At 43.0% G+C, this 27,555-nt stretch overlaps 1 protein-coding gene across 1 annotated transcript in view; it reads left to right on the top strand.

Annotated features, from left to right (window-relative positions):
- The window catches only part of DNAAF9 (dynein axonemal assembly factor 9), a 77,727-nt gene extending 54,544 nt beyond the window's left edge, over positions 1-23,183 (top strand). The window contains exons 27-37 of the mRNA XM_054633858.2: positions 259-435; positions 2,268-2,393; positions 4,357-4,394; positions 9,611-9,746; positions 10,093-10,179; positions 11,624-11,730; positions 12,409-12,483; positions 12,635-12,837; positions 14,406-14,471; positions 14,794-14,887; positions 16,321-23,183. Coding sequence (XP_054489833.2) covers positions 259-435; positions 2,268-2,393; positions 4,357-4,394; positions 9,611-9,746; positions 10,093-10,179; positions 11,624-11,730; positions 12,409-12,483; positions 12,635-12,837; positions 14,406-14,471; positions 14,794-14,887; positions 16,321-16,433 — 1,222 coding nt within the window. The 3' untranslated portion in view covers positions 16,434-23,183. The remainder of the gene's footprint in view (positions 1-258; positions 436-2,267; positions 2,394-4,356; positions 4,395-9,610; positions 9,747-10,092; positions 10,180-11,623; positions 11,731-12,408; positions 12,484-12,634; positions 12,838-14,405; positions 14,472-14,793; positions 14,888-16,320) is intronic.
- The last annotated feature ends 4,372 nt before the right edge of the window (positions 23,184-27,555 follow it).

The raw sequence follows: 27,555 nt of genomic DNA, 5'->3' as shown, positions 1-27,555 counted from the left end.
TTCCCTCGTCCTGGGACCCCTGTGAACACCACCACAAACAATTAATAATGAATGGCCCATGAACAGCAGATATCTCCCCAGAGGGAGGATTGGTTGTGGAAGAGATAAAGAAAACTGCCCAATGAACAGCAGAGAACTGCCCCACCTCTAAGAGATGGCAAATATAATACAGATTGCCTTCAATCTAGGACAATAGGGAGAAAACAGAGGTGTTGTGTGCCAGCTCCTGAGCTGCCTTGCTCCCTGTGTGTGCCCCAGGTGGATTGTGTATCGGCAGACCATGGACAGCCCGCAGTGTTTCAGTGCCTCCCACTTCCAGCGCTTCCTGGCCGGGCTCCTGGAGGCCCAGCAGAACCTTGGGGTCCATCAGCCCACCCTGAAGAGCACTGGGAAGCCCACTGGGAAGAACAACAGGCTCCTGGTGGTGCTGCAAGGGTAAAGAATCCAAACTCTTGGAACTCTTGTGTAGAATAAGGCAATTCTGGTTTACTTACAGACCAAACTCATCTTTTCTGTCCCTGTTGGTTTTGTTGCTCCTGTTGAAATGGTGTGCTTAGCTTTCCTCCCATGGTCTGGGTGCACTCACAGCCCAGAACCCCTCTGTGCTGGGCTGGTCCCTCAGTGTGGGCAGCAGGGGAGGGGGGATTCTGCCCCTGTGCCCTGCTCAGGTGAGATCCCACCTGCAGAGCTGCCCCAGCTCTTAGGTCCCAGCAGCAGAAGGACCTGGGGGTGCTGGAGAGAGCCCAGAGGAGGCCATGGAGCTGCTCCAGGGCTGGAGCCCCTCTGCTCTGCAACCAGGATTGGAGAGCTGGGAATGCTCACAAGGCTCCAGAGAGAGCTCAGAGCCCCTTGCAGGACCTAAAGGAGCTCCAGGAGAGCTGGAGAGGGACTGGGGACAAGGGATGGAGGGACAGGACACAGGGAATGGCTTCAGCTTGAAAAAGGGGAGATTTGGGTGGGATATTGGGAAGGAATCCCTGGCTGGGAGGGTGGTGAGACCCTGGCACAGCTGTGGCTGCCCCTGCATCTCTGGAGGTGTCCAAGGCCAGGTTGGAACAGCCTGGGGTAGTGAAAGATGTCCCTGGTTGTTGCAGGAGGTTGAACTAAGGTGACCTTTAAAGGTCCTTTCCAACCCAAACTGTTCTGTGATTCTGACTCCAGAACTGCCAGCAGAGCTCAAACTGTCAAAAACCTTGTTGCCTGATAGAGCAGGTGATAACAGAGGAGGGCTTAGTGATGTGTTTTGGATAAATGCCATTTTCCTTGTGGGATAAAGGTGAAGACTGAGCCACCCACCTGTGTCTGACATTTCCATCTCCAGTGTAGCATTTGAGAGCCAGGATCATCTTCTGAGTCATTAGAAGGTGACACAAACCAGGGTGAGGGAGGCACTACCCTGATGTGGCTGCAATGAATTCCAGCTCATCCTTCTCACTGAGGATGTGCAAATGGAGCTCAGCATTTTCTTCATTATGGTCCATTCTGATAGTGTTAAAAACCATAATTTTTTCCATGTTGGAGCCAGATTGATTTATTTTTTTTGTGTAATTAGTAGGGATGGTGTTAAATCCATTGATAGGAAAAATAACTGATACTCTGGTAGAGCACTGGCTTCAGGAACAGATAATTGGAAGTTTTCCATTCTTTATGGATAGTTGGGTGTTGGTGTAGGCAGCTTTAGAGTATCTGGAGTTCTTTAAATATCCCATTCAGCTGATAACTGAATAAAGGTTTGTAGATAAAAGTTTGTAACTGGCTGAGCAATAAATACCTGAAATGAAAACTCAGGTTCACCTAAGCTTGATGTCATACAGAGATAAAATGCAGCAGTGGTGGTGGCCCTGATAAAAAAGGGATGCATTAGTGGTAGAAACATGTTTAAATTGGGATGCTCATAAGTGAGGAGGCTGTTATTTTATTCATTTTTTAACTCAAATTGTGCTTAATTTGCTTGGCATGAAGTGTTTGTGTTATATTGTGCTTTTTGCAAGCTGGACTTTCCAGTTGTTCAGTGCAAAGTTTACACTGTTTTTCTCTGGATTGTTAATCATTTAATTTTAATGTAACTTCCAGTCAGTTTATTTGCTGGATTTGCTTGATTTGTCTGGATTTGCTTAATTTGTCTGGATTTGCCAAGCTCTGAGCTGCTTTCCATCTCTTTTGGTAGCTCTTTTGGAAATCCAGTTTTCCTCCAAGCCATCCATTTCCTCCTGAGTAGGGAAGTGTTCTGGATCTCTGAACCCATTTTGCATTGTGGATTCTTGCAGGTACACTGATGTTATTGATGTTGTGCAAGCTCTGCAGACTCACCCTGACCCAGATGTGAAATCTTCTTTCATCATTGGAACAATCAACACCTGTGTGGAGCCTCTCAGCTGCTACATGGAACACAGGTGTGCTTTGAAATATTTGTACACATTTAAGAGCAGATATGTCAATTTTTGGCATCACTTTTATAATAATTAGTTATTTGTGATGGTTAATAGCCACTTAAATCCCATAAAATTGCTTAATAATCCATCTTGGAGGAACTTGGAAGTGCTGTTTGGCTTATCAGGATGGCACTTGGTTTCCACTGGGTATATAATTATATAGAACATCAGTAGAAGTTCAGCTCCAAGAGAAGTTCAGCTCCCAGAAGAGTAAACAAAGATTGTTTAAGTAAAAATCCTCTGGTTAAGGGCTTTGTAAATCTGAATAATTTTCTTTTTTGCAATCTTGTAGTCAGGCAGATTAAAAATGGAGATGTGCATCTCATGGGTTATTGATTCTGCCACTACTTTTGGATGTTTAAAAAGACTTTACAGGTTTCAAATATGGAATTGAAGGGAAACAATCCCTGAAATGGGGAAGGGAATGACAAAGCACGGAAGCCAAAGCATTGCAAGTGTTAAAATCTGATATCCTGGGTTACTTCAGAGCCAGGGTGGGGAGGAAATGGTCACAGAGCCAAGTCACTGACCTTTGGAAATAGTTTGGTTTCATAGTAAATGTGTGTGCTCCAAACTTCAGCAAACACGGGAAGAATCATTTCTCAGACCTACCTGTAAAATTGTAACACTCCAATTTTTTAATTATGCCTTGCAGCTGATTTGATAAAAGTAAGTTCCAGCAGTTAGAGTTTTTGGAGTTGGTAGCACTGCTTCTGTTTGTGACCAAACTGTGCATCACAGCTTAGAGGAGAGCTGCCCAAGCAGTTTCTAAAAGTGCATTCCTGACATTTCCTGGCTGTTTTGAAACACTAACCAAGGTGCTGCTTGTGCTTTGCGGTAGTCAATAAATATTTAGACCTTACCTTGCTGCTTCTTCTTGTCTCTGTGACAAAGATACCAACCAAATATTAAAGATTACATAAAAAAAATTGGTGAATTGATGCTGGAGTGCTGTTTAAACTTGTTCTTTCCTTAATTCTAGGAAAGACAAGTTCCATTTCTGTTTTATTTTTAACTTACTAACGTGTTTTCCTAGTCCTGGTACTGTGTAGTGTTTAGCAGCAGCAGCAGCCTGCAGTCCTTTCACACTGTTTTTCTCCTCAAGTGCAGAAGCAGTTGAAGGCAGAGGCTCAGCCTGTGCTGCAGATTATTTCTATTTTGCTTTGGAGTTTGTTCTGACAAGAATTTCCCAAGCAGCCCCACAGTGCCAATGGCAAACCTTGCAGTTGGGCAACTTGGGTGATTTCACTGGGAGAATGGAACAGAGTGGATTTCATGTCTGGCTTGAAACTTGCACTCAAGAAAATCAAACCCATTTCCTGCCTCAGAGTTCAGCACTGCAGAGGTCCAGCTCTTCCATGAGCATTGCCTGAAGCTTTTCCCCATTCTGAATTAACAGAGCAGGGCAGGGGAGAGGGGAAGGGAACAGGTAAAATGCTCTTCTTGAGGGTTTCTGTCCAGGATAAAGCTCCTGAAGAGAATTGTCACATGTCTGACACAGCAGCAGAAATTGGCATTCTGTACATCCAGTCTTTCTGTGGAAAGTTCCCACTCTTTGAAAGGCACACTTCTTTAGGGCAAACTTTAAATTCCTATTGTTTAAATAAGAATTAAAATAACATTGAAGCATTTTCTGCTTCAATTCTTAGAGTTCTGCTTCTATTTCTTAGAGTACAGAAGAAATTACATGGTGGGAATTAGCTCTTAAATCTGTTGGAGAATTGAAACCATCTACAAAACTTGATTTTTGGGGGTAAAGTCCTGAAAGACATAACCTGTGAGGATGTTGCAGTTACATGGATTGAGGAAAAGAAGCATGAAAATGGTTTGGTTTGTGAGATTTTGTCAGCATCCAAGTGAATGTAAATGTTTTACTTAAATAATAATATCCATTCTTGATATGTGAACTTTTTGGTTTTTTTAGGCTTCTTTTTCCCAAGTTCTTGGACCAGTGTTCCCAAGGTATGTGTCACTTTTCCTGACTTTGAGCTCTAGAGAATTGGTCATTGTTGAAGGAGAAACTGCAAAATGCCCAGGACAAGAGTAACTGATTTTCTTACAGTCAAAATGCTGCAAGAATTCCAAATAACTGCGCCATGTGGCCAAATAAATACCTGTATTTATTATTTTGTGCTATTAGTACATGTAGCCAAAGAGTCATGATAAACTCTTGGAGGTAAGAACAGACAATCTCTGTCAAACATAGGCAGAAAATGAAAAAATTCTGGAGTATCATCCATTTTGAAGTCCTCATGTGCAGGATGGGTTTCTTAAAATCATGAATTAAACATTAATAAACTGGGTTGTAACTGGGAGTGAGGTGGGTTGGAGTGGAGTTCCACCCTCCTTTGGGGATGTGTGAGGAAATGGAGCTTTCCTTTCATTTCTGCTCTATCAAAAAGGGAAAAATGGGGATTTTTTCCCCAAATCTTCCTCTTGGTGTGGCCTGGAGGCTCCTTGCAGGGTGTTCAGTTTTCTGTCCTGGAATCAATCACTGGCTGCACTGTCCTCCCTGCCAGACTTGGGAATTAAAGCAGGATTTTGCATGAATGGGAAATGATCCTTGCTCAGCTGCCCTCAAATCCCTGCCCCAAGTGTTCAAGGCCAGGTTGGGTTTATTTTTGGGTTTATTTTTGGGTTTATTTTCTCTTCATATTTAAATGCAGTTGTTGGAAAATCAGAGTAGGATTCTGTGCTCTTCTGGTGGCTGCTGAAATTCTGATTGCTCTGCTTGGCTGCCAGAGTGCTGCCACCTCTTTTTCTTGTGTGAAGAGAACCTTAAAGAATGAAGTTGTGAATAAGCTGGACAGAAAGTGGGTGCTGTTATATAAATCAATATTTTATTTGGAGAAAAGTGTCGGTGCTCCAAATTGGAAAATTATCATGTGTACAGCAACTGGTTAAATTGAAGAGAGCAGGAGAATGTTAAGAATATTAAGAATTATTAATAACTACAGAGAAGTTAAAGGTGCAAATTGTTTTATGAAAGAATAAATAAAACACTCAAAGTTTTCTTTTTCTTCAAGTGAATTTGTGCAGACTGGATTGGGTGAGAATTGGTCATTGTTGAAGGAGAAACTGCAAAATGCCCAGGACAAGAGTAGCTGATTTTCTTGCAATCAAAATACTGCAAGAATTCCAAATACTGGAGGTTGGAGGAATGTTCTTGTGGCAGGGAATAATTTCTGCACATTGCAAAGTGTTGTCATCCAGGTCTGTGATACAGAATGTGACATCAGATGGCTGAGAGGTCCCTTTGTGGAAAGAAATAGTTTCACAAAAATAGGGGTAATTTTTGTGTAAAAGGTTCAGGAGGAAAAGTATGCTTTGAAGTGAGATGAGGCCCACTTAAACTTTCCAGACAGAGGCAGAATTGTGCCATGTGTGCAATAGAGATTTTACATCTGCATAATTCATAGAATCACAGACTGGTTTGGGTTGAAGGGACCTTAAAAAGCATTTAGTGCCAGCCCCTGCCATGGCAGGGACAAATTCCAGTGTCCCAGGGTTCTCCAAGCCCTGTCCAGCCTCTCCTTGGATGCTTCCAGGGATCCAGGGGCAGCCACAGCTGCTCTGGGAAAAACTGAGAGAGAATCCATTATGGTTTCACACACCTGGGAATTCATTTTTGGTGCATTAACAGCAAGATTTAATGAGACATTCACACAGAGATATTAATTCATATTTTTGGAGTGTTGTGCACCCCAATATTGTTTGTTTTGCTGTGTTACCAATGGGTCAGGACTGTGTTGTGTTGGGTTTTGGATTTATTTTTGTTTTGTTGAAGTTGGGGTTGAAGGTACAGGAGTGACAGGGAGTGCCCTGGCCAGGCACACACAGAGCAGAGATTGATGGAGAAGGTACCAAGACTGTGGTTTGGTGGTTTTTGGATTTATTTTTTGGTTGAAGGTGGGATTGAAGGTACTTGAGATGATATTTTGTTTTTAGATTTAAATGTTTAGTTTTTAAATTTATATTACAGTTTTATAGGTAGTGAGTTTTGTATTTAGTATCTTACTAATAAGGCAACTATTTTTTGTTATAAGGTTTTTTAAGGTTAAACTAGCTAATTAAGAAATGATACTAAAATTGTTTTTACTTTTAACATAATAATTAATTAGGTACTTGATATTTTGTGTTTAGATTTAAATGTTTAGTTTTTAAATTTATATTACAGTTTTATAGGTAGTGAGTTTTGTATTTAGTGTCTAACTAATAAGGCAACTATTTTTTGTTACAAGGTTTTTTAAGGTTAAACTAGCTAATTAAGAAATGGTACTAAAATTGTTTTTACTTTTAACATAATAATTAATTACTTGAAATCCACAATGCAGACTTTTCTGTCTAATTACAAAATCCTACTCAAACTTATGAAGAAGAAGGTGAAGAAGAAGCTTTTGTTCTAAAACTTTTATTTGTTTTATATATATTACTATATTTTAAAACCCCAAACTCTTAAGTTCTTTACTTTGTGATCTTATATGCTTTGAACTAAACTATACACTTGTAATTTTAGTGTTATTAATTAATTTTGGAAGCTCTCTTTATGGTCAAATGTAGTGTTTTCTTGGGAGTTAGGGGCTGTTAGTACAGAAAGTCTAAAATTCTCAGTATCTAGAGCTCTAAGAGTGTTGTACTGGGCTTTGTAGAGATCTGAAACCAGAACTTTGTGGGTGTAAGAAAAACCAAGTAGGAATTAATTAGTAGGAATTAATTAGACTTTGGATCTGTGCTTTTTCCTTCTACCTTCACATGTGGGGAGTGAGTTTCTTTTGCCTTTTAGTGCCTTTCTCTGTATCACAGAGGTTCCTGGACACGTTATCAATGTGAGATTTCCCAAAATTTCTGTTTGGAGAGCCCCAGGACTGACAGAGGCAGATGGGGATTGGGGAGAGCTGACAAAGCCAAAGACCAACAGGAGTCTCCTGTGCATGCTTCCTTAAATTTCTCCAAAAATTCCTGCCACCATCTGTGTGCTGTAATTCCCTTTTGTCTCTCTTTGCTTTCTTTGGTTTTTTTTGTGTCTTTCTATCCTTTCTTTCTTTCTTGCACAGGAGCTGTAAGATGATACCTTCCTAGTCCAAGGGCACCCTGGCATCCCTTGTGAAACAATTTCATATAGAACACAAATTAAGACATCACCATTGTTAAATATTCCCATTGTAAGTTTGGGAGCAAAGAGGAGCCATTATTTTCATACAGCATATGTATTTTTAATCCATCCCTCCTGTTCCTTTCCTGCTTCCATTGAACATGCTATTCCCCAGGCTGCAAGGGTTCTTTTCTTTAGAGGAGTGTATAAATAAAGATTTAAACAAAACTGGGTGGTCTTCAAAATGCATCTCTTAGAAACAGAAATGGCAGTGGCAGTTTAAATAGAAAAGGTTAAATTTGTTCATTACTGAAGCCTTGGAGGCACCTTCCAATTCTCAGGAAGTTGTTTTGTTTTTCTTTGGATTACACTCCCTGTTGTTTTTTTTTTTTAAATTTAGAGCTTTTCCAGTTTATATTTGACAGTTATGGATCCTCTCTAGGGCTTGGTGCTGCCAGTTGTCACCTGGACTCAGTGGCAGCTCTGTGGCACAGCCACACAGTGGTGGTGGCGGATTCAGGAATCCCAGAATGGTTTGGGTTTGGGAAGGGACCTCAAAGCTCATCTCATTCCAACCCCCTGCCACCTTCCACCCTCCCAGGCTGCTCCAAGCCCCATCCAACCTGGCCTGGAATAGTCCAGGGATGGAATTGTTATCTTATTCAAGGTATAATGATCTTATTCACATTTTTATCCTAATTTCATGGTTAATATCCCCAAACTTGATATCATTTCAAGCCTGCACATGGCTTAAATTCCAAAGAGTGCTTTGCTGTTCTCCTTCCTTTTTCCCCCTCCTCCAAGAGCAAGTGTGTATTGAAGACATGGATGTTGCTGAAAGTGGAGTGGAAACTTCTTTGCAGGGTTAAAAGAGAAATCCAGTGATGGAGATTTGTGCTGGTAATGAAGTTCTGCCTTGGAAGGGTCAGTGATGCAAAGAGCAGTCACTGGGAGCGTGTGGTGCAATTCAACAGCTCCAGAAACATTTGGTGCAGGAATTTGTGTGTGAAGCAGCCTTTGCATGGATAAATGTGGTTTAAGACTTGTGTAAAGACCAGGAGTTGGTGTGATCAGTTGTTTCATCTTTGCTTTGAGTAGTTGAAGGCAGAGGAAATGCTCAGCTGTTCCTGGATATTGGAGATTTTCTGTTCTTCCTTCCACTCCACTTGGAGTCACAGGAAAGTGTCCGAGCAGGGCTGCACATCTTGAGCAAAGAAATAACATTTCTTGTGAAATTACAGAATTGTTTAAGTTGGAAAAGGCCTCTAAGACCATAAAATCCAATTATCAACCCAGCACCACTGCCCAGTTCCCCATTACCCCTGTCAAGAGCCACATCCAAGCGTTCTTTGAACACTTCCAGGGATGGGGGCTCCACCGCTGCCCTGGGCTGTCCAGCCCTTTCCATGAAGAAATATTTCCTAATATCTCATCTAACCCTCCCCTGGCACAACTTGAGGCTGTTTCCTTTCCATTTCCTCTCCATCCCTCCCATTCAGGACAATGCAAACATCCTAGGGAGGCACCAAGTGTTGACACTGCAATTTCTTTGAGGAACTGGGCTGAAAGTCAAACCATGTAGAATTGGAAAGCAGGGATCCTAGAACTCAATGAACTGGATGCTTTTCTGTTATCTTTTTGATGCTTCATGGGTTCAGTCTTGCTGTCTGAATAACCTTTTGGAGTCTTTAAAGATAAAAAATAAGCTTAAACCCTTCTCTTGTGGCAACTGAGTGTCCAAAGTACTGATTTTAGCTGTTCAGTCTCTTACTGCCCATTGAATTCATCACACCTTAATGTTCTTTTTATTTTTTTTTTAACTAGTCCTGCTCAAATTGATTCTTGTATGGATTTGTTATTTTAATTAATTGGTTCTATGGATTGAGTCTAAATTGATTCTGTTAGATGCAAGATTCTCTGCTTGGTTTTTTTTTGCTGTAGTGGATTTTCTTTTTGTCTTCAATGAAAGAATGCAGTGAAAGGGAAGGAAAATAAGAGAAGAATGGTTGGAATATCACTGAATGGTTTATTAGTCACTGTTTACATGCCTGAACAGTGTAAAATATCCCCTGATTTCCTTCCACAGGACTGGTGAGTAATGTGGTTTTCACAAGTCATGCCACAGAGCAGAGGCACCCACTGCTGGTGCAGCTGCAGAGCCTGATCAGAGCAGCAAATCCTGGAGTTTCCTTCATCCTGGCAGAAAATGGGATTGTAACAAGGTAACTTCCAGCAGGATTTATTGCTTTTGGCACATGGGCCACCAGCACTCAGAAACTTCTGTTCTCATGTTTTTACTCTGGTGATTTATAGGAAGGAAATGCAGATTTTTTCTTAATTGCTTCTCGTGCAAAAGGGATTTTCCCTTTACGTTTATGGGCATATAAATACAGGGATTAGGAAATGTGTTTTGTTGGCAGAGTGTGATTTATGTTGCTATTACTGCCAGACTAAAGGAAAAGTGCTCTTAATTTTACTGTCACTAGCACATTATGTTTTATGTAAGTAGATAGTGGCCATTTTATTTAACTTAGAAAATTAAAAATCTTCATTTTTATCTCTTTACAGGAACGAGGATATTGAACTAATTCTCTCAGAAAGCAGTTTTTCAAGTCCTCAGATGATGAGAGCTCGATATTTAATGTACCCTGGCTGGCAAGTATCTAGACTGAGAAGTATTAAAACTATTTTTCTAATTAACTTGAAGATTAAAATGTTTCACTAACTTCATTTATATATATATTTTTTTTCCCTAAGACTACTCATTTGGAACAGGCAGCAGCTTTGTAAATCATTTTTAAGAGAGCTGATGATTATTCTTAGTGGATACAAGATTGCTGCCCTTTTATGGGGGGGGGAAAAGCTCCTTTTTGGCCACCATTTAAATCAATGGCAAGATTACTGTTGCTTTCCAGAAGAATAGGCAAGAACCCTTTGGGAATAAACTGGGAAGGATTGGGATGGGTGAGGTCAATAATGACTGGAGTAATTTCATCCTGACAGCTATTCAGCATTACTGGAATGAACTTGCTCTGTCAGTCTGGCCATTAGCAGAGCAATTCTTCACAAAAACCAGGAACCTCAGTGACAGCCCTGGCACAGCTCAGCCACAAACCCACGTGGCACCGAATTTCCACTGAGCACTGAAGGAGATTTCTCCTGGCTCAGGGCTCTTCACACATCTTGTTGCAATTCTTTCTGCTGCACCTTTTTGGCAGAAATGTGCAGCTCTCAGCAATCATAACTCCTGGCTGACCAGATTCTATGCTGGAAACATTTATTTATCATACCTTGCTGCCCTCTGTATCTCTTTATTAATAAATTTGGTTCTGAATTGGATGCGAGGAGCCAAGTAAAGCTACTGGAGTGAAGCACAAGGCTTGGGGTGAGGATGTTGAATTAATATCATCAGAGCTGCTTGTGGATTGCATGGAGCCAAAGAGAGAGAGCAGGAAAAGAAAATATTTCAAACTTTTGGGCAGCTGTTAATCTATTTGATGACAGTATGCAAAAATTGGATCTGGGTAGTGTGAAAGAGAAGGAAAGCAACAGGAAGAGCATCAGAAGCATCCAGGAAGATCTTTTTGCACCCTTGCAGTACCTAAAGAGGGCTCATAAAAAAGAAGTAGAATGAGTTTTGACATGGGTAGATGGTGACAGGACATAGAGAAGTGTTTTAAGCTAAAAGAAGAGAGATTTAGATAAGATTTTAGGGAAAATTCTTCCCTGTGAGGGTGCCCAGAGCAGCTGTGGCTGCTCCTGGATCCCTTGGAATTGTCCAAGGCCAGGTTGGAGCACAATTCCCAGGCTTGGAGCACCCTGGGTTTGTGGAAGGTGTCCCTGCCCATGGCAGGGCTGGGAATGAGATGATTTTTAAGGTCCATTCTGACTCAAACCATTTCAAGACTCCATGAAAAGGAGTCCTGAGTGCTTTGACCAACCTAATTTTCACAGAGAAGAAATCTCTGTGTTTTCCTTCCTCTCTGAGCAAGGCTCATCTGTGGTGAAAGAACAGATTTTTTTTTTTTTTTTGCTGGATGAGAAGCAGAAGCTGCTGTGATTTCTGTGTGTTGAAGGTGTTTGTTGTTTTTGTGTGCAGGTATGAGGGCAGATATGGGGCTGGGCCCGTGTTCCCTCCCATGGTTCAGATCTGTGTGTGGTTCAGCCGCCCTCTGGAGAAAACAAGATTTGTCACCAAATGCAAAGGTACCAATGAACTTTGCCTGACTTGATTGAAATCCAAGTTTGGGATGCTGAGGGATAGAGGGGAAGGAAGGCACTGACGTAACACAGTTATTTAATCACTGCTGAAGTTAATTTTTAATTGAAAACTCAGCTTTCCTTCCTAAAAGTACAGTAAATTCTGTTCCTTAGTGTCAGCTCTGGAAAATTGTCCCATGATTTTTGTTCAGATGAAAATCTAATTGAATTTTTGGTTTCTAGGACTGAGACAACTTCCTGTGTTTGCTTTTTTATTTTATGTCTCATTGTATTTGGGAGTGTTGAAATACAGTTTTATAAGTGACCATTGGCTTCTACTTTTTATGCCAAATAATTCTTTGTAGCTCCTAGAAAACAGACTCAGCTCTAGAGTAGATACATCATCAAACATCTCCTCTCCTTAGCCAAGTAGGGTTAAAGAGGATTTTACCTCCCACCCACACTGTGAGAGTTCCTTATGCCAAACACACCTTATTTCCCAAACTCCATGGCAAAGAATGAGAAAATAGATGTTACATAGTGAGACTCCAAGGCACATGGCAGCTTTTCCTTTGGAAGCATTGGGATGTGGGTTAGGGATCAGTTGCACAGGTTTTACCTGAAGCTCCACCAAGGAGAAGAAAGATAAGTTGAGACAATCTGTTTCTCTTCTGTTTCAAACAGCAATTAAGTCGTTGCTCAAGCCAAGTCCTTTTTCTGGAAACATTTATCACATCATGGGCAAAGTGAAGTTTTCAGGTAAGGGCAAATTACTCTGAGGTGTTGTGATCACTCTGCACCTTATGGGGGTTTAAAAAAGTATTTCTGTCCTGGATTCTGTCTGCACCAGTGCTGATGTTAGATTAGATGAGCAATTGTCAGACCTTTCCTTCTGTCTTCTCCTTGTTAGATGCTGATAAAGTCATTGAAGTGTGTCACAACACAGCAGCAAATTCCCTCAGCCTGGTGCCTGTTCCAGAGGGGCCAACTCCTCCTGATTCCAGAAATGATCCCAGAGACTGCAGCAGTCAACAGGAATATTTCCTTGTGTTCATTGGCTGCTCCCTGAAGGAAGAGGATATCAAAGATTGGCTCAGAGAAACTGCAAAACAGGTTTGTGGGCAGGTTTCCTTTTGTTCAGTGCTTGGCATTTCTTAACACCCAAAGGAAAAGTCTGAGTGGCTTAGTGAAACATTCGGGTTTCTTAATTAATCTCTTTTTTTTTTTTCCCTTCTACCAAGGTATTGACATTCTAGGGTGCAAATGGATTTCAGGAAGGGGACTAAGAGTTTACAAATGTGTGTTGTAATCTCTGTATTGTTTTAGTGCTTGCTACAGTTTATTCATGGATTGATTTGCTCTTGAATGCTTGAGCAAATGGATTATGTCCAGGATAAACACAGGATGATTTAGCTGAGCTGTGATTGCCAAGGGCTGGAGTGTGCTGTGAAATAAATCTTCTTCCAGTACCTGAATGCTGGCAAAACTGAAAATTTGTTTTGATTCACTAAATTAAACCTCCTTGGAAGTAATCCACTGAAATGGAGGGTAGAGTCCTGTTCACTTTGTCATCTTTAATTAGTGTATTTCTGCATGGCTGATGTATCCATGCAATGAGGAGTGAGGAACAGGGAATGTGGCTGTTGTAGGGAGCTCAGAAGGCAGAGTTTGCACAGGGAAACTGCCACAGCTGATTGACAGAATCACAGATCCATAAAATCCTGCAATGGTTTGGGTTGGAAGGGGCCTTAAATCCCATCCAGTTCCACCCCACTGCCACGGGCAGGGACACCTTCCACCATCCCAAATTGTTCCAAACCCTGTCCAGCCTGGCCTTGGACACTTCCAGGGATCCAGGGGCAGCCACAGCTTCTCTGGGCAACTTTCTGGAACATTTTTAAGTAAAAATTATTTTTAAGTCTATATGGATTAAGATTTGCACAAAGTCTCCGTCCAAAAATTTGTGTAGGAAGCGAAAAGGGTTTTCTGCAGATTGTGGCTGGAGCAGTTGCTAAAGTTCCAAGATTTCTGAGATGCTCAGGTTCTCATCTTCTGTTCCCCTGTGTTAATTCAGGGAATTAATCCATTTTCTGTGCTGGTTATCTCATGCTCTGTTCTTACCACAGGGGTAATATATGGAGACAAATGCTTTGCCATGTAAGAAAGCTCTTGGTGAAATACTACTTAAATTTTATGAAAACTTGGAACTTAAATGCTTATCTCAAGTGTGAAGTGTTTCCTCTTTGAGCAATTCAGGACTATAAACACTTTTTATACAGTCATGGCTAATTGAGGGTTTCAGATAGCTCTAAGAGTTACCACATGCTGCAAGGAAGAAAGGGATTACAGAATTTCTCAGGCTCAAAACTAAGTTGTTTTTCTGTTCCTGTGCCAGCTTTCTTACAGTAAAGCTGTATTTAAATTGTCTTGTTTAAAATAGTTACAGAATTTTAAATTTCTGAGTGTTTTCTGTAAGATCAGTGAATTTTTACTTTTGTTTTCAGAACATAGTTGTGAGTACCTTCATGGAACTTCATAATTTTAGAAATTAATTTTTTAAAATACATGTTTCTATGTGGTGGCTTGGCTTTTTTTTGTTTTTAATTTATTTTTTAACCAACTAAGCTGTGGTATCGCATTATCACTGTAGTCACATATCTGCAATCTCGTTCTTTATACAGAAACCTCAGAGGAAAGCCCTGAAAACCAGAGGAATGTTAACCCTTCAGGAAATCAAAAACATCCACGTGAGTAGAAGCAATAATTTACAAACCCTTCTTTTGGCTGATTTCCCTTAAATCTCCATCTGGATGACAGAGCACCTGCCACAACAAGTGTGCTGAGCACTAAATTATTACAGCACTTTTGGAGCTGTCAGGGAGGGATTTGAGACATAAATCTGATCTCAGAGCTCCACATTCACTCAGGAAAGTAGGAGAAGATGTAAAATTGGCCATCTTTGGTTGCTGTAATGGCCCTTCCATTTTCTTTTATCTATTTGAGTTTCTAATAGGTGTTTAATATTTGAGTTTCTACAGGTGTTTAATTTAAATTCTTTTCCTGCTGCAGGTGAAACGCCACTTGGATCCACTCCCAGCTGGTTATTTTTACAATGGGACTCAATTTGTGAATTTTTTTGGTGACAAAATGGATTATCATCCATGTATCCTTTAAAGTGGGGGATTTTGGGGAAGGTTTTAGGTAGGCAATGAACTGTGCAGCTCTGAAATGCTAAGTGCCAAAGCAGATATGGTAAAGAACCAGTTCCTTGCCAGCTAAAGCTTAGTTTTAAAGCCTTTCTTGAGAGATAAGATCTCAGAAACAGAATAGAAGCAACAAAACAAACCCCAAACTGCCCATGAGCTCATGCAGGGAATAATTTATGGACCACAGCTTGTCAAAAATTTTTTTTCAAACCAAATAGTGCTGTAATAGCACTGAATGCCTGGGCACGACTGATAAAACTTCCAAATGAATGTAATTTCATGTGTGCACACACTCCAGTGAAAACAATCATATTTTTGTCCTTAGTTTTACCCTGGGATTCCTTGCCAAGGTTCCTCTTGTCCTTGGTCCCCACCTGGGGCCCTGGCTCAGTGGTGGCCATGGCAGTGCTGGGTTAACAGCTGCCCTTGGCCATCTCAGAGGGCTTTTCCAGCCTAAATGATTCTGTGATTCTCTCATTTTCATAACTTCCTTGTGCTTTTGTCTTTGGTCACCAACTTCCAAATTGGTTTTATATTCCCAGTTTACTTTTCACAGTAATTTCTCCAAACTTGGTAAAAATCCAGGTGGTGCTGCTTTGGAATAAGAGCAGAGTTATTTTCTGTGCCCTGTGGAACAACTTGAAAATTTTAAGCAGATTTCTGTCTGCAGGACACCAAACCCAAGAGCAAACTTGGACTTCACTGGAAAATTCTTGATGCTCCATCCCTGGAAGTGTCCAAGGCCAGGTTGGATGGGGCTGGGAGCACCCTGGGATAGTGGGAGGTGTCTGTCCATGGCAGGGGGTGGGATGAGATGGAATTTAAGCTCCTTCCATCCCAAACCATTCCAGGATTCTTCACTCCACCTCCCCCTTGGTGTTTGGCAGGGAAAGCTGCAGGCCTGGTTAAGCCTTTCTGGGGGATTTGAGTTTTGGGCAGAGTTTTAAACTTTTAAACAGCTGGAAATGTGTTCACAGAGTCCCAGAATGGTTTGGGTTGGAAGAGACCTTGAAGCTGATCTCATCCCAGCACCTTCCAGGGATGGGGAGTCCAAAACCTCTCTGGGCAACGTGTGCCAAGGCCTCACCACCTTCCCAGGGAGGAATTTCTTCCCAACATCTCATTTAACCCTGCTATGGTTTTGCTGTTCTTAGATCTTCCTCCTGGCTGGGAAATATCCCTTGTGCAGTTCCTTTATTCCCTGAGTTGGGGTAGCTCTGACTTCTAGAACTAGAAGTTCTAGAGAACTTCTCTAGAACTTCCAGAAAGTAATATATTGAAATTCTGCTTTCACTGAGTGTCCCAGAACTGGCACTTCCTTCAAACCTGGATGTTCTTTTCTACTGAATTCCATTTGCACAAATGTTCTTCCTTCACCTTTCCCAACCAGTAATGGACCAGTTCATGAATGATTACTTGGAAGAAGCCAACAGGGAAATTGAGAAGTACAACAGGGAGCTGGAGGAGCAGGAGTACCACGACCTCTTTGAGCAGAAGATTTAAGCACGTGGATCCTGAGTGTTCCTGTCCTTGTGTCAGGAACCAAAAATGCTGTTTTGTCCTTCTGGCTCACAAGAAATCGAGTGAAATGTCTGTTTTCAGCACTCCTTCCCAAACAAAGGGATTGTTCCCCTAAGGTTGGCATTTAACATGGTAACTGCTTAGCTGTTTGTACTGTCAGGATTGCTTCCACTTCACCTTAATTCCAGACTGTCCAAAGCATCACCTGGAATCTCTGGCTTGTGGTGGAAACGTGGGGAAAAAGAAGAAGAAGGAGGAGAAAAGAAGCAAAACTGGATTTATTTCCTGAAAAAGGTCAGAATGTAATTGTGGAATTGGGCCATGGTGCAGAAATCAAACAATTCCTGGGTGTCCCTTGGAAATCGTTGCACAGGAGCATCGATGGTCAGGGGGGAGCTCAGGATGTGGGATTGGGGTTCCCAGAGCAAGAAATGGGGGAACAGACTCGGAAGAGTCCCCAATCCCAGAACTCTTTGGGTGTTCCTGAAGCAAAAATGGGGGAATAATTTAAAAAAGTAAGAGAGTCCCTAATGCCACAACTGCTGTTGGGATGTTCCCAAAGCGAGAAATGGGGGAACAAGGGGAACAACTCAGAAAAGTCCCTAATCCCACAGCTCTTGGTGTGTTCCTAAAGTGAGAAATGGGGGAATAGTGGGAAAAACTCAGAATGGAGTCCCTAATCCCACAGCTCTTGGTGTGTTCCCAAAACGAGAAATGGGGGAACACTTTCTTGGAGTCCCTAATCCCACCGCTGCTGGGATGTTCCCAAAGTGAGAAATGGGGGAATAGTGGGAAAAACTCAGAACTGAGTCCCTAATCCCACAGCTCTTGGTGTGTTCCCAAAACGAGAAATGGGGGAACAATGGGAAGAACTCAGAACTGAGTCCCTAATCAACAGCTGTTGGAGTGTTCCCTAAGTGAGAAATGGGGGAACAGTGGGAATGACTCAGAAGAGTCCCTAATTCCAGAGCTGCCAGGGTGTTCCCAAAGCAAGAAATGGGGGAACAACAGGAAAAACTCAGAACTGAGTCCCCTAATCCCACAGTTCTTGGTGTGTTCCCAAAACGAGAAATGGGAGAATGGTTCAAAAACGTAGAATCCCTGACTCTGCAGCTGTTGGGATGTTCCCAAAGCGAGAAATGGGGGAACATTGGGAAAACTCGGAATTGGGTCCCTAATCCCACAGCTCTTTGTGTGTTCCCAAAGCGAGAAGTGGGGGAACAGTGGGGAAAACTCAGAATTGAGTCCCTAATTCCAGAGCTGCTGGTGTGTTCCCAAAGTGAGAAATGGGGGAACACTTTCTCAGAGTCCCTAATCCCTCAGTTGTTGATGTATTGCCAAAGTGAGAAATGGGGGAACAGAGAGAAAAACTCAGATGAGCATCTAATCCCACAGCTGCTGGGATGTTCCTAAAGCGAGAAATAGGGGAGCAATGGGAAAAATTCAGAATTGCGTCCCTAATTCCAGAGCTGTTGGTGTGTTCCTAAAGCAAGAAATGTGAGAGTGGTTCAAAACTTAGAATCCCTGAATCTGCAGCTGTTGGGATGTTCCCAAAGCGAGAAGTGGGGGAACAATGGGAAGAACTCAGAATGGAGTCCCTGATCCCAGAGCTGTCAGAGAGTTCCCAAAGTGAGAAATGGGGGAATGGGAAAAGCTCAGATGGGCACCTAATCCTACAGCTGTTGGTGTGTTCCCAAAGCGAGAAATGGGGGAAACAATGGGAAAAATTCAGAATTGGGTCCCTAATCCCACAGCTGTTGTTGTGTCCCCAAAGCGAGAAATGGAGGAATAGTGGGAAAAACTCAGAACTGAGTCCCTAATCAGCAGTTATTGGGGTGTTCCCAAAACTAGAAATAGGGGGACACTTTCTCAGAGTCCCTAATCCCACAGCTCTTGGTGTGTTCCCAAAGCAAGAAATGGCAGAATGGTTCAAAAACTTAGAATCCCTGAATCTGCAGCTCTTGGGATGTTCCCAAAGCGAGAAATGGGGGAACATTGGGAACTCAGAACTGGGTCCCTAATCCCAGAGCTGTCAGAGCATTCCAGAGTGAGAAATGGGGGAATGGGAAAAGCTTGGATGAGCACCTAATCCCACAGTTGTTAGGATGTTCCCAAAGTGACAGATGGGGCAACAATGGGAAAAACTCAGAATTGGGTCCCTAATCCCAGAGCTCTTGGTGTGTTCCCAAAGCGAGAAATGGGGGAATAACAGTGGGGATAACTCTGAAGAGCCCCTGATCCCAGAGCTGCTGGTGTGTTCCCAAAGCAGGAAATGGGAGAATGATTCAAAACTTGGAATCCCTGAATCTGCAGCTGTTGGGATGTTCCCAAAGCGAGAAATGGGGGAACATTGGGAAGAACTCAGTTCTGAGTCCCTAATCCCAGAGCTGCTGGGGCATTCCCAAAGTGAAAAATATGGAAACAGTGGGAACAACCAAAAGAGTCCCTAATCCCAGAGCTGTTGGTGTGTTCCCAAAGTGAGAAATGGGAGAACGGGAAAAGCTTGGATGGGCACCTAATCCCACAGTTGTTAGGATGTTCCCAAAGTGACAGATGGAGGAACAATGGGAAAAACTCAGAAGAGTCCCTAATTAACAGTTGTTGGGATGTTCCCAAAGCAAGAAGTGGGGGAGCAGTGGGGAAAACTCAGAACTGGGTCCCTGATCCCACAGCTGCTGTTGTGTTCCCAGAGTGAGAAATGGGGGAACACTTTCCAGAGTCCCTAATCCCAGAGCTGCCAGGGCAATCCCAAAGGGAAAATTGTGGAAACAGTGGGAACAACTCAAAAAAGTCCCTAATCCCAGAGCTGCCAGGGTGTTCCCAAAGCGAGAAATGGGGGAACAGTGGGGAAAACTCAGAACTGAGTCCCTAATCCCACAGCTGCTGGGTCATTCCCAAAGTGGAAAATGTGGAAACAGTGGGAAAAACTCCAAACTGAGTCCCTAATCCTAGAGCTGTCTGATGTTCCCAATGTGAGAAATGGGGGAACAATGGGGAAAACTCAGAACTGGGTCCCTGATCCCACAGCTGCTGTTGTTGTGTTCCCAGAGTGAGAAATGGGGGAACACTTTGCAGAGTCCCTAATCCCAGAGCTGTCAGGGCAATCCCAAAGGGAAAACTGTGGAAACAGTGGGAACAACTCAAAAAAGTCCCTGATCCCAGAGCTGCCAGGGTGTCCCCAAAGAGAGGGATGAGGGAACACTCCCACCCCCAGCTTTGCCAGGGCTCAGCCCATCTCAAACCTCAGCACAGTTTGAGTCTGCACTCGAAATTCTGACTTTAAAGAAAAGCTAGTTACACATTTCAGGGTGAAATCAGTGGAGAAATCTTAATTTCTTCCCAGTGCTCTCACTGGGATTCTGGAAAATATTTCCTGGCTGGCTGCAATGTGCACCTTGCTTAGATTATCCCTGGAGGATTCCTATTGCAGTCCTAAAAATGAGGCAAGGCAAGGCAAGGGGGAGATTCTTCAGCTGAGGAATTCCTTTTCATGAAGATAAATGATTTCCAAAGGTAAAAAATAGCAAAGGATGTTACTTGAAAGAGGCAGGAACTTGTTTGTGGAGCTTCCAGAAGAGTTTGCACACTGTAACATTTCCCTGTGCTGGTGGGAAATCAGCTTTTTAAGTACTTGCAACAGAATTTTTATAGTTCCTAAATGATAGAACAGGAATGCTGGCAGCCTGTCCTGACTTAATTCAGTATCATTTTAAAGGAGGCTTTATAAATCCCTGCCTGAAGGATTCTAAAGTACCTTAGCAGCTACTTACAGGTAATTATTGGAGTTTATTTGAATAAGCAGATTATTGTAGCATGCATGTGTTCAGAATTTAGGTGAGAGCAGCCCAGCAGGAATTTTTTTATTTTCATATTCTTTTGCCTTAGGGACAGCTCAATCTTTTACTGCAACTGCAGCTTTTCTTTCTGACCAGATGTTTGTGATACAGCAAGAAATGGAATGAAAAATCTCTTGCAGGACACTTAAAATACTTCAAATGTGTCTGCACAGCCTCATCCCAAGGCAGGAAAATGAGATTGAACCTCTGTCATCAAACTTGAGGCTAAATTAGAGCTTATGCTTTGCTAAGAGATGTATTTTTTACCTTTGGAATATGAAATAAGTGAAATTTCAGTAACGTGAAGCACATTTTAGGTGGTTTTGGTCTTCATTGCTGGGTGCCTGTCCTGTGAGTGTTGCACAGTGCAGAGGTGGAATTCCAGGTGCTGCAAGCTGGGATAGAAATATTGATAAGGTTTCATTCCTTGCTTTCTTCCTAGATTTAAAAAGCTGTCTGAAGTGAAGACTTTAGTATTTTATTTTTATTTTTTTTTTGCACACCACGAGACTTTATATAAAAACTACTTGTATCCTGTTAGAGGCCAGTAAAAGCCAGCAATTAGTTTGTGTTTTTAGGCTTTCCTGGGGTATTCCCTGGATCACAAGTGTGGAGCATCCTGATAAAGCTCGTGAGTTTTATCTATGCATGGCTAAATTTTAGTCTTAATATCCTGTAGTGCCTGTAGAGCAAAGGTAGCTAGCAGTGGGTTTGGGAGGGCTGCCAGGGGTTTACAACTAAATCCAGTTGGTTGCATGAAATGATTTCACAGCCCAGAATTTTTAGGAATGCCAAAATTCTGGTGGTGGGGCTGCAATAAAAAGGGGCATTAGGAAATGGAGCTCCAGTTGGAATTGTTTTGCCAATGAACTCAGTGTAAACCCAGCTGTTCCAGTCCCAGTTCTCTCACCTGCAAAGCCATATTTTTAGAGTAGTGGGATGTGATGTGGGAAGAAATTCCAGTGGTTGGGACAGCAGGCACGTGGTGGAGGCTTTGTCCCAACCCCTGAGTGGATAGAGAGTAGATTTAAGTGCAATTGATTGAAAATAGATGAAGATGCTGTAGCTGATTATTGCTCTGCTGAACTCTTTTTAAGAACTCCAATTTGTGCAGCTCTCAAATCAATGTGGATGGGGCTTGGTCCAGCTGGAATTCCAAGCCCTGTGAACACAAAAAAAAAAAAGGAAATAATTGGGTTGTGAGTGTGCAAATTGAGGTGTTCCTTAAAAACTGGAGCAGAAGAGCTCGGAACAAAGGCCTAGAACCCTCCTGTGCTGTGCTGCATGTGCTCTATGGTCATAGCTGTGTATTACAAAGACCTTTCACCAGACTGGTACTGGCTCAATTCATGTATTTTGGTATTGAAAGAAATTGATTACCTCAATTTTTATCTCCTTTATTTTTAAACTGTGACTTTCAACCAGAACAAAATAAAAAAAAAATAAAAATACCGAAATAGTGAAACTGTGACAATGGTATCCTTTAAATGTAGTAGTGCCTTGCAGATGACACCATTTATTCCCCAAATAAATGGGTGTCAGGGGTTGCACCACCCCTTTCTTTTTTTTAAAGGAAAATAACGGTTTTGGTGAAAGGACTTAAAAAAAAAATTTAACCTAGTGACAAATATTAGCACAAATGGTTAAACTGTTTAAAAGAAAACTCTTTGAGGACTGAAATGCCTGATGCTGCTGCTGCTGTTGAAGAGCAGTTGCTGATTTTTTGGGAGTCAATTCTAACAATCAGCAGTGCTTTTTGAATTTTTTTTATTTTATTTTTATTTTTAAGAAGAGTGTAACTTTTGTACTCTGGTCAGAGCTGTTTGTACTGTATGGAATCCCCAGCCCAGGGGATTCGGTGTCCTCACTCCTTGGAAGTCGAGGTGAGGATGAAGCTCGAAGTTTGAACAATTTTTTCTACTGTAGAATTAAAAAAAAAAAGCACCATTTCTAACCCACTGATGTTTGGATACAGCAAAAGTGCCATTACACCTTTCCTTTTCTCTTTTTATTGTACTTGGAAAAATTTGTGTCCAGGCATTCCTGAGCTTGGGAAGTGCTGAAGAGTCCTCAAGGGGTTTCCACGCTTTGCTGACCTCTGTTAGCAGCTTGTGGTGGTGTTTTTTGATTTCTCCTCACCGAGAATGAGTGTGATCAGAAGTTACTGAAGTTATAGGATTCAAATGTGACAAACTTAGCAGGGGAACCTTTGCAACTTGAGCTGCTCTGCAATCTGGGAGTATTTGAATTTGAAGCTGTGCAATTTGGGATTAATCCAGTTTTACACTTTGCAATTAACACACTGGATTGCAGGGAGGAGTTGAGTTGCATGTCAGGGTTCTCTAATAAGTTGAATTTTTTTTTTTAATTATTGTTATTTTTTAATTGAAACTTGTTTGAATTTGCACAGATTTAAGCTCTGGAATACTTTGGTATTCTTGAAAAGGGAAAAAAAAATTGTGACTAGTATAGTGAATTGTGAACTGTGAGTTGGTAGAACCACAAGGTTGATCTAATCTTAGGTTGTTAAAAATGTACCTCAGAAAGCTCGTGAGAAATTGCTTCATTTTTACCCAACAGCCAGATCCTGGTGTAACACTTCTCACTTTACAATGTGCCAAAATTCACTTTTATACTAGTTCTCAATGCTTTAATATTTGCAAGTCTAAGTGAAAAACGTGTTATTTACAAACACTACTGTAACTTCAGTTCAGCTGAATGGTGTGATTGAAGCTTTTTGCCTCTCGTATTTATTACACAACTTGATTCAGTAAATATAAAATTACCTTTCCATTTATTTTTGTATTGTTTTACATGTTTATACCTGCAGTTTGTGTGACTTTTACACCTGTAACTCAGATGTGATGGAAAGAACCAATAAACAGTCTCCATCCACTGCCTGGCTTTGACTCCTTTAATAAACTCACAGGTTCCTAAACTGGAATTTTTAAACTTTAAGTGGTTTTCATTTAAAATTTTTAAACTGGCAGAAAGGTGAGTTCTTTGTGTTCAAATTAAAATAGAAAAATGTAAAGTTTTATGGGGTATTTTTTAGCTGCTATTTTAAGTTTAGACCGCCTTCCTTGAGCTTTTAATTGGGTAAAATTTGAACTAGAAGGAGATTCACCTGCTTTGTGCTGCTGTCTCTGTTTTCAGCAGCTGTGTGTGAGCATAAATTGATATTTACAGATTTACAAATACAGGGAGGTGCTAAACCTTCCTCCTTGTGCTCACAGAAACGAGGATGCAGCTTCAGGATCCGTGGATCTCAAATCTGGCTGCCATGGAGAGGGCAATCCCACCTTACCCTGCTTTCCCTGAGGGGCTGAGCATGAATCACATTTTTGCTGGTTAAGCTGAGCCTGCAGCTGATTTTGTGTCTCTGTTTCACATCACTTTTGCATTTTGAGGGGAGGTTTTGTGCTTGATTTGGTTTTTATGGACAGTTTATGTAAATCCAGCCTGCTTTGCATCTTCCAGGTGTGCACATAAAGCAGCAGCTTCTGGGGCGTGGATTTTGGATTGAAATCCAGGAGTTTTCCCTTGCTGTGCAGCTGGGTTTGGGAAGAGCTCCCAGCTGTAAATCAAGAATTTGGGTGGCAGCAGGACCAGGGCAGTGCCTGTCTGGGGGCACCTCCAGTGCTGGGGGTGGTTTTGGGGGCTGGGGAAGGGTCTGGAGCTCCAGGAGCGGCTGAGGGAGCTGGGCAGGGGCTCAGCCTGGAGCAAAGGAGGCTCAGGGGGCCCTTGTGGCTCTGCACAGCTCCTGACAGGAGGGGACAGGGACAGGAGGAGAGGGAACGGCCTCAGGCTGGGCCAGGGGAGCTTTAGATTGGATATTTGGGAAAATTTCATCATGGAAAGGGTTGCTACTCATTGCTCAGAAGCTCTCCAAGGTTGCCAAGTCCAGCCATTCCCCCAGCACCGATCAATGTCCCCAAGTGCCACATCCACATGGCTTCTAAACCCCTCCAGGGATGGGGATTCCACCACTGCCAAGGCTGGACACCCTTTCCATGAAAAAAATGGGAAGTTAAAAATGCTTTGAGAGGCTTTAAATGATGGGGAACTATCTGAGTTTTATTTCCTAACAGAGATGAGGTAGATTTTCCTGAGCACATCCCAAATCAGGATTTTCAGTCCAGTTTCTTGCTCTTAATTATCTCATTTTTGTCAGTCTGGTTGTATCTGGAGAGGTTTCCAGCTCTCCTTGGCTTTTCATGAGCTCCTCTTCCTTCCATGTGAACTCATCTGGAATTTCTTTGCCTACGTGTCCACCAACAAATGGTGCCTCTTTAGCTTCATAAATTACCAACCTAATTAAAGGAATGAATTCCCAACAGGAATTGCATGGAAATGGGAGCACTTGTTAATTGAATAGCCCTGGGTTAGGCTCCCATTGTACACGTCCCACAAGGTGCTTGTGTGATCCCTCCTATTGAATTGGCTTAAAATAAACCTTCAGGGCAGTTTGATGTCTTGGTAGGAAAGAAAACACCCAACAGGCAAGGCCTGGAGGATTTCAATAGCTGTACTGCTCCAGGACAGACAGAAAAACAACAACAAAAAAAGCATGGAAATTAAAGTGTGGGTGACCCATTCATGGCTTGGAATTCAGCAGGGACACAATGCATTGTATAGATCACTGCAAAACCTCCCCACACGAGTGAAACAGGAAATTTCTAATGGTTCCAATGGAGCCCTCGCTCAACCCCACCAAAAATCTTCCATTTTTCTGTGTTATCAAAGTTAGTTCAATATTTGCTTTATATACATCCTGTTCCGGACTTTGATTCCTCTATACAGCACCTTCCTGCCTTCTAATATCTGATTTATTGCAGAGCCCTTGTTCTTCCAAAGGTTTGGCTTTGCCTGCTTTAACTCTTTATCTTGTCAGCCTTGGCCACAGCCTTGCCTTGGGCCTCTGCTGCCTTTGGGAAGCTCTGGAGAAAGGATAAAAGAGGAGCTGGAAGTGAAGGAGAGGCTACAGGGGCTGTAGGGACGGGTCATAGGATTTTTAGGACAGAAATCTGGAATATCCAAGGTGCTTGAGTGCACCAAACCAGAAGTTGGGACCTTAAAGATCATCCAGTTCCAACCCCTTGTCCTGGGCAGGGACACCTTCTATCATCCCAATGGATCCAGCTTGGCCTTGGGCACTTTCAGGGATCCAGGGGCAGCCACAGCTGCTCTGGGCACCCTGTGCCAGGGCTCCTCACCCTCACAGGAACAATTCCATCCCAATATCCCATCCATCCCTGCCCTCTGGCAGTGGGAGCCATTCCCTGTGTCCTGCCCCTCCATCCATTGTCCCCAGTCCCTCTCCAGCTCTCCTGGAGCCCCTTTAGGCCTGGAAGGTGTTTGCAGGTGTCCCCAAATCCCTTCAGGCCCTGGAAGGTGTTTGAAGGTGTCCCCAAATCCCTTCAGGCCCTGGAAGGTGTTGGAAGGTGTCCCCAGACCCTTTAGGCCCTGGAAGGTGTTTGAAGGTGTCCCCAGACCCTTTAGGCCCTGGAAGGTGTTTGAAGGTGTCCCCAGACCCTTCAGGCCCTGGAAGGTGTTTGAAGGTGTCCCCAGACCTTTCTCCAGGATCTGGATCCTTCCCACCCCTCCCAGCTGTGGTGCTGCATTGGGATCCCTGCCCTCCCCATGCTCTGGGGTTTTTGCCCATCCCAGGGCAATGAGGAGGGAGTTCTCTGCTCCAGGTCAGGGTGGATGTCACCAGCCCTCAGGGAAGGCCCCAGAGGCAGGCTGGATGCTGAAGACTCCTGGAGATGTGTTTCCTGTGCATCAACAGGGAATTCTGCTCCATTTCCCTGTGGAACCTCTTGAGGTAAGTGCTGAAGTTCCTCCTGTATCAGACACATCCCTTCTCCCTTTGCTGGCACAAAGGAGACACAAAGACAGAACTGCAAATTGTGGTGGCTCCTGAATGCCTTGAGCTGTCAGAGCTGACCTGCCCCATTGCCTGTGTTCCATCCTGAATGGACCATGGGATTACAGGACACAGGGAATGGTTCCCACTGCCAGAGGGCAGGGATGGATGGGAGATTGGGAAGGAATTGTTCCCTCTGAGGGTGCCCAGAGAATCTGTGGCTGCTCCTGGATCCCTGGAAGTGTCCAAGGCCAGGTTGGAGCAGCCTGGGCTGGTGGAAGGTGTCCCTGTCCATGGCAAGGGGTGGAATGAGACAATCTTTAACATTCCTTCCAACCCAACCCATTCCACGATTCCCTGCGTTCCCTGCAACTTTCTTTCTTCTGAAGATAGAGTAAAAAATCTCCTTGAATTGTTCATTTTTCCCCTAAAATCTCCTTGAATTGTTCAATTTTCCCCTAAAATCTGAAAGGCTCTGCTGTCCCCTGCCCTATCCCTGGCTTTGGGATGTGGTCATGACAGAGCAGGGCTGCTAAGAGATTTCTCTTCTCAAAGGCAAGGCTTGGATTGTGCTGCAGATTAAAATCACTGCTGCAAAGCCAGTGAAACACAAATGTTTTGGGCTTGGCTGGCTTTGGGAAGGGTGTCCCTTCCTCTGGCTGCTGTTTGTTTGCTTAGGTGAGGTGGGTGCAAGTTCTAACAATAAACTTTCCTGGGAACACCATGGGAGAGGTCAGGGAAGAAGGAGAAACCAGCAGCAGACATGGGATGGGATCCTGGGGGGGATATGGGAGGATGGAGTGGGCACAGAAAGGGTTGGGATGTGCTCCTTGCTGTGTTTGCCTCATCCTCCTCACAGGCAGAGAGGATCATCCCTTTGGGCCTTGTGTCCTTGCAGCCCCTCCTGCCAAGGTAAATCATTAAAGGGGTTAAACCAGTGTGGAGTGAGAGAAGAAGGGAAAAGCAAAACAACAAAATCTTCAAAACAACAAAACAAAACAACAAAAAAAGCATGGAAATTAAAGTGTGGGTGACCCATTCATGGCTAGGAATTCAGCAGGCACACAATGCATTGTATAGATCACTGCAAAACCTCCCCACACGAGTGAAACAGGAAATTTCTAATGGTTCCAATGGAGCCCTTGCAGCACCCCACCAAAAATCTTCCATTTTTCTGTGTTATCAAAGTTAGTTCAATATTTGCTTTATATACATCCTGTTCTGGACTCTGATTCCTCTATGCAGCACCTTCCTGCATTCTAACTTTCAGGGTGGCTATGGATGATCCCTGGAAGTGTCCAAGGCCAGGTTGGACAGGGCTTGGAGCACCCTGGGACAGTGGAAGGTGTCCCTGCACATGGCAGGGGGTGGCACTGGATGATCTGTAAGGTCCCTTCCA

This window comes from Agelaius phoeniceus, chromosome 4 (genome assembly GCF_051311805.1).
Source record: "Agelaius phoeniceus isolate bAgePho1 chromosome 4, bAgePho1.hap1, whole genome shotgun sequence".
NCBI lineage: Eukaryota > Metazoa > Chordata > Aves > Passeriformes > Icteridae > Agelaius > Agelaius phoeniceus.
Note: the sequence above shows the minus strand (reverse complement) of the source record. Positions and strands in the feature narration are given on the sequence as shown.